This window comes from Perca fluviatilis, chromosome 17, assembly GCF_010015445.1.
Source record: "Perca fluviatilis chromosome 17, GENO_Pfluv_1.0, whole genome shotgun sequence".
NCBI classification, from domain to species: Eukaryota; Metazoa; Chordata; class Actinopteri; order Perciformes; family Percidae; genus Perca; species Perca fluviatilis.
Window position 1 is genome coordinate 32651732 of NC_053128.1, and position 7457 is coordinate 32659188.

At 40.9% G+C, this 7457-nt stretch overlaps 1 protein-coding gene across 1 annotated transcript in view; it reads right to left on the reverse strand.

Moving 5' to 3' along the window:
* Window positions 1–2678: 2678 nt before the first annotated feature.
* The window catches only part of LOC120545733 (V-type proton ATPase subunit B, brain isoform-like), a 17538-nt gene continuing 12759 nt past the window's right edge, over window positions 2679–7457 (reverse strand). The window contains exons 12-14 of the mRNA XM_039780294.1: window positions 5376–5480; window positions 4591–4720; window positions 2679–3045 (exon numbers count right to left, since the gene is read on the reverse strand). Of these exons, the coding sequence (XP_039636228.1) occupies window positions 2909–3045; window positions 4591–4720; window positions 5376–5480 (372 nt within the window). The 3' untranslated portion in view covers window positions 2679–2908. The remainder of the gene's footprint in view (window positions 3046–4590; window positions 4721–5375; window positions 5481–7457) is intronic.

A 7457-nucleotide genomic window follows, 5' to 3' on the forward strand; every position in this document is an offset into this window, starting at 1 on the left:
ACTGACAAAAAATCACTGCAATTCACACGAGAAAAGACAACTTTTTGGGAAGCACACAATAACATAAAATGAAAAAAGTTAAGGAGAGGTGCATCAAAATGAGCCTATACTCAGACCTAGAAATGTACTCATGTGCTGAGTACATTCAATCAATTCCACCACTGCACACATACAAACATTAACACACACAGGAGTTCAAACCACAGAGGAATCCACAGCGGGACATTTAACCAGCAGAGAAAAAGACAGACATAGAGACATAGACAGACAGACACAGACAGATAAAGACAGACATAGACAGACAGACAGAGAGACAGACACAGACAGACAGACAGACAGAGGTAAAGACAGACGGACAAAATCGCAATCACAGAAGTGAGTACACCCCTCACATTTTAGTAAATATTTCATTATATCTTTTAATGGGACAACACTGAAGAACACATTGCTACAATGTAAAGTATTAAGTGTCCAGCTTGTATAACAGTGTAAATGTGCTGTCCCCTCAAAATAACTCAACACACAGCCATTAATGTCTAAACCGCTGGCAACATAAGTCAGTACACCCCTTAGTGAAAATGTCCAAATTAGGCCCAAAGTGTCAAAATGACGTAGACTGTACTTTCTTTTCATACTACTTTTACATTTTGCACACGTGTTTATAATATATACATATACACACACACACACATATATATATAAACGTCCGTTAAAGTGACAAACAAATGGAAAAAAGTGAGAAAAACGTCCAGAAAAGTGACAAACATTTATATACATATATATTATATACATATATACACAGATATATACGTGTGTAGATATATTTGTTTATAATATATATACATACACACACACGTTTACCTATTTCTTTTTTTGCCGTTTTGTGAAGCACTTTGTAACGTGGATTATAAAACATATAAATCTAAATAAAACTATCACTGACTATAGTAAAGACTTGAAACTTAGTGTTTGCAGATGATGTGTTTATTTATTTATTTATATGCATTTCAGGAACAAATATGAAATGATTCTTGTCCAATGAATAACCCGTTACTACTTCATTCTGAAGCCGATATTTAAAACACCACATCTGATCACAGCAGCTTTTATTTCATATTTCACTCGAGGCACCGACAGGAAAACATTCAACGACGACGCATGCAAGCTGCTCAAAACATGAATACATTCAACATCTTTTACAGACTTTTAAAAGATAACACATTCACTGACAACATCAAACACTTCAATCTTCTGGCACAAGATTAAAAGAATTCATACTCAATGAAATATGATAATACGTTCTATTTAACGCTGCGAATCAGCAGCCGTTACGGGACCGGTTTAGGCACCAAAGCAACTTGGTTAAGATTAGAAAAAAAGTTACTTGTTTGCGTTAAAATAAGACATTCTGGGACATGAACACTAGTCTCCGGGGTGCAAGGGCGTAACTTGGGGTTCAACATGAAGGTGGGGGTTGAGTTCTCCACTTTTGAGCAAAATCAAAATCATATCACATCAAACTCATAATTTTCTGTATTCTGGGGAATGTTTCTGCAGAAATTTATGCTGCAAATGTCTTTATTTATGTGAAGGGAATTGTATATGTTGTTGTTTTTGTTTTTTTGGGGAGGATGAGAGGGGAGGTGGTTGCATGACCAGTTTTGATTATTTTTAATTCATTTTACTTTATTTTAAAATTACGCCTATGCCCGGATGAAAGTCCTGTGTTTTGGAAACCTGCCTCCGTATGTGGATTTGGGGCTCTTGTAATAATAATAATAATAATAATAATAATAATAATAATAATAACAATAATAATAATAATACTACATTTCATTTGTTGCCGCCTTTCAGGACACCTTACACACATTAATAAAAACAATAGACAGAATACAAGCACAACTAATGTATCAATAGTAAGAAGTAAAATCAAAGATATTCAACTAGTCAAAACAATTAAGTCGGTAAAATCAAGATGAGGGTTTCTGCAGGGGGGAGGGGGGGTTGTGCCGGACCGCCAGAAAGGGAAAGAAGCATGTTTTCCCTCAAATGTCGACATATTCGTTGCTGACTTTAACTCCGAAGCGTGGGAAAAAGAGTCAAGATGGACTATTTAATGAGCTTTTCCTGTGACTCCTCCAGGAGGTTAACGTTAAGACATGAAGGTTTGAAAGGCTGGTTGTGGAAGTAATGTGAATTATTTTTCTTTATCTTTGGATTTTGTGTTGCATCATTTGCAAATGATAGGTATGACACAATAATCAAAATGTCATCATTCATTCAGACGTTTTTAACCAGAAACGGTGCCAAAATCTTTTTAAATCAGACAAAATTGTCATAAAAAAAAGAGAAAAAGCTTTCATTTTTTAAGGCATTTTGAGACAAAAGCAATCTCCGTCCACACAAAACAACCCTGGAGATTCCAGACCAAAACGGGTCAGAAGAGTTTCCAAATGTCTCCAGTTTAGGGGCTCGGAAATGCCAGATCAGGGGGAATGAGAGGGGGAAACACCAGAGCAGGGGGAATGAGAGGGGGAAACACCAGAGCAGGGGGAATGAGAGAGGGGAAACACCAGAGCAGGGGGAATGAGAGGGGGAAACGCCAGAGCAGGGGGAATGAGAGGGGGAAACACCAGAGCAGGGGGAATGAGAGGGGGAAACACCAGAGCAGGGGGAATGAGAGGGGGAAACACCAGAGCAGGGGGAATGAGAGGGGGAAACGCCAGAGCAGGGGGAATGAGAAGGGAAACGTAGCAGAAGACATTCCTTTTCAAACCAAAACGTAGCGATGTAAATGTAGTCTGAGAGAACAGATGAAAGCGGCACAACCGGTGGAGACGAGTGTGTGAGTTTGTTCAGTTAATGTTTGGTTTTTCGCGGGGAAAACTGAAAGCGAGCGTGTGTTTGGTTAACGTTTGGCTTCTCGCGGGTAAAACTCAGCCAAGGTGCTCTGAGGAATCCTCTTCAGCATCTCTTTGGGGAAGATCCTCATCAGCTGCCATCCGATGTCCAGAGTCTCAAACACAGTGCGGTTCTCGTAGGCGCCTGGACACACAAACACACATCAGTTAACCCACTTACTGCTGACTAGGGTTGGGTACCAAAACCCAGTTCCACTATGGAAGCGGTTCCTACGCACCCGTTAGGAATTGGACCGGATTAGAACGCAAATTTCAGTTCCTCATTTCGGTTCAACTTAATGTGTCCACTTAAATATTTTCCCTCTGTCGCTCCGAAACGGACGTAAAAATATCTCACTTTCTCTGTAGTCTACCATTAGCTAGCTACCGTAAATGTAGGCTACTTTTAAAATGCCATACTTTCCTTCTGGGCTCACCAAAACGGACATGAAAGCATATTAACCATTCACTGCACGTGACCGCGCCTTTCTTTGATTCATTTTTCAGTTTTTCAAGAATCGGTTTAGGAATCAGAATCGTTTTTAAAAGTACCGGTTCGGCATCGTAAAAATCCAAACGATACCACACCCTACTGCTGACACAGTGATGGGTTCATATGTTTTTTAAAGGTTTTTAATACCACACTGAAAGCTATTTCATCCCTGTTTCATGGCAACGCATTCTCATGAACAGGTAATGTGTTCATATCCGCATATTCGGATATTTGTTCGTTGGGTAGCGTTGCAGAAATTTGTCCAAATGAGGCCCTAAGGCCTGTCAAATCTGACTCCTATTAATTAATTCCCGCACCTACTTTAATCGGACTTAAGTTTACGAGAGCACAAGGATCAATCTGAGATGAAGAGTTCAGTTAAGCAAATTTACTGAGTCCAGCATAAGAGGTTACAACACTAGCCTGGGAAAACCCTGACGAAAAAAAATCGAGGCACCAATCACAACCGTTGAGGCGGGCTTTACACGAGGAAGATAGCACATGGGTCTATGGGTCTAATTGGTTGAAGGACTATCCAATTGCGCCCAGAGGCATTTGAGCACGACCATTGGTGACGCCCCTTTGGAAATGAACTGTGAATGAAGCTCGCCCAGACCCACTCTCAGTTCCAACTCTCCTAATCTCACAACCTTCAAACAATGCACCTCTGTGCCATAAAAGCCTAAACTATTTATATGACTTAAGCTTAACTTTCTTTGCATCAGAGGTCACCCGGAGTAATTTTAACCACTTCCTCAATGACTGCACACAGCTCATTTGCAACGAGCACATACACACATTTTCTTAATAAAATATTTCTACAGCAGGTATTTCTACAGCAAGATTTTCAATTTTCCTTCGATACTGTAATAAAGTTGAGACGGAGTCAACTTTCGGAGGAACCCAAATCCCTGTGTCACACTGCGCGTGGATCAAACTTGTCGAATGAGTTTGTGTAATAGCTAGATGTTTCCTGCAACAACAAAGCACTCGCTATGTCTCGCTCCTCTCATTTCTTCCTCTCTCTCTCTCTCTCCTGTGAAATGAAGCTGCTTTCAAGTGCGCTCGGAAATGTCGAGATCTATAAACAATCTGACAGAAAGCAGTAACTGTGAAATATAAAGTCTACTTGTTGGGGGGGGTTAAAGAACACAACAGGATGACACGCAAATGGGCCGTTTCATTGCCCCAGTGTACCTTGGGCGATGAAGTTTTTCTCAAACTTGGTGAGGAACTCCAGATAGAGCAGGTCGTCAGCTGTCAGAGCCTCCTCCCCCACCACCGCCTTCATGGCCTGGACGTCCTTCCCTATGGCGTAGCACGCGTACTACACACACACACACACACACACACACACACACACACACACACACACACACACACACAAAGGTGACTAAAACTTTTTTTTAAAAGCGACAAAATATGTGTTAAAAAAAATGCAGGACCAGCAGCTAAAATCTTGCATAGGGCACCAGATTTGTTTGGGCCAGCTCTGGTGTGTGTTAAACAGGAAGTGTGTGTGTGTGTGTGTGTGTGTGTGTGTGTGTGTGTGTGTGTGTGTGTGTGTGTGTGTGTGTGTGTGTGTGTGTGGGGTTGTGGTTGTGTGTGGTTGTGTGTGTGTGTGTGGTTGTATGTGTTTGTGTGTGTGTGTCTGCATGTGTGTGCGCGCGTGTGTGTGCGCGTGTGGGTGTGCGGTTGCGTGCGTATATGTGTGCTTGTGCATGTGGGGTTGTGTTTGTGTGTGTGGTTGTGTGTGTGCGTGTGTGTGTGTGCGCGGTTGCGTGCGTATATGTGTGCTTGTGCATGTGGGGTTGTGTTTGTGTGTGTGGTGTGTGTGTGTGTGTGTGTGTGTGTATGTGTGTTCGCGTGTGTGTATGCGTGCATGTGTGTTCGTGTGTATGCGGTGTCACGATGTACATGTGTGGCGCGTGTATGCGGGCGTGTGTGTGTGTGTGTGTGTGTGTGTGTGTGTGTGAGATTACGAGCTGGTTGGAGACATCCGAGTGGTCCCTGCGGGTCATCCCCTCCCCGATGGCAGACTTCATGAGACGAGAGAGAGACGGCAGCACGTTGATCGGAGGATAGATCTGGACAAAAAAAAAGAGAAACAAGACGCGATCAGTGAGACAAACACCCCGTCCTGTCCTGACTTCCAGAGCAAGTTATTTGGATCTTTGTTCTTCCGACAGCCAAGGCTGATTTGATTTGGATTTCTCCATTTAGACATAATGTAAAAACCCAGAAAACCGTCCAGGAGCTCGGCATGTTGGGTTCCCTAGAATAATTCAACTATCTGTAGCTTGTAACTTGAAAAGGGGACAGAAGAAAGGAACCACCAAATAAGAGAAAAAGAAAGAGTAAAGAAAAAAAGAAAAGGAAAAGTAATACTAAAAAATAACAACAACAAAGGCAAGGCAATTTATTTATATAGCACGGTTCATACAGTGCATAAAATAAGCATAAACATACATGTTTTCAATGATAAAGGAGAGATTTAAAGAAGACACTTGTCTTATTAAATGTTACAACTTTAGTCCCTGAATTTAATAATTCACTCATGGAAATGTAGGGTACTAAATAATACACAGTTTATCATATAAGTAAAACTAAAAGTGAACTTCTTACAGTGAACCGGCTTGCACACTTCTTGTCTATAAGGCTACGTTCAGACTGCAGGCAAAAGTGGCCCAAATCAGATTTTTTGGGGGTGGGGTAAAGTGACCAGGTCAGACTTCTTCAGAAGTAGTGTGAACACTCAAATCAGATTGAGACCACTTCTATATGTGGTCCTGAATCAGACCCAGGTCTGATTTTTGTCAATGCGGCCGCAGTGTGAACAACCAAGGCGGATTTGATGCGACTTTTATGTCAATCTACAACGACATTTGTCACAATTACGCTCCGGTCGGGAGTTAGCCCTAGACACAGACGGTAACATTAATATCCAATTAGGCTCTCTTTCTAGTAGTCACGAAAATTCTGTTCTATTAAGTGCCAAGGAGGACATCTAGTGGTCTTTGTATAATACTACAACCCTAAACCTGCCTGTGCCAAAATGACGGCTTCTGATTGGTGGTTTGAAAGCTTATAAGAAAGTCTCTTCCTGTTTGAAAACTGTTGACTCTCTGACAGAAGGCTTGTATGCCGAAACGCGTCAGAGTTTGTTTTTTTAAAGGTTTCAGATAACCAAGCCATAACAATAAAGGCTTTTTGATTTTTCTATAGAGAGTGCCTTGGAGTTTTTCCTTTGTTTGGCCCTCTTTCTCTTCATTCTTCTCCTCCTCAGCACCTGCTCATTAATGTTATGGCTGCCAAAATGCTGACTTCCTCCATAACCTCCCTAACTTTAGTGCAACAGCGTGCTGCATCTGATGTCATCGTTATCGTTCTTTTGATCATGCGGGTCAGTTCGAAACCGCAAACAGTTCACACTGGAATCTGATATAGGCCACATTTTAAAAGGTCGTGTGAACAGCCAATTTTTTTTTTTTTAACCCGTGTTGGCTTAAAAAAATAATTTTCCGACATTTTATAAGCTTTTTGTCACTTTTGGCGAGTCTTTTTTGTGACATTTTTGAAGCTTTTTACGACATTTTTGTCACTTTTTCTCACATTGTTTTTGGTCACTTTTGTCTGTACTTGTTGATTATTTTTTTCACACTTTTTTGACATTTTTATTGTTTTTTTTTTCAACATTTGTCACTTTTTTAACGTTCTTTTATCAATTTTTTCTCTCCAAATGGTATAAAATTGAATAAAACACCCAAATTCCATAAAAGTAGTGAACTGATAATTTATTTTATTTGTGAAGAAGAGCGTTGTAGGGAACCGTCCACGTTATTTATTTTTTGATAATTTTTTTAACATGGGTCAAATTAGACCCGAAGGCAACATGAGGGTTAAAGATTATTTTTTTGGGGCATTTTTCAGCCTTTATTTTCACAGGACAGCTGAAGACATGAAAGGGGAGAGAGAGGAGGGTAATAACATGCAGCAAAGGGCCGCAGGTCAGAGTCAAACCCGCGGCTGCTGCGTCGAGGAGTAAACCTCTGTATATGTGCGCC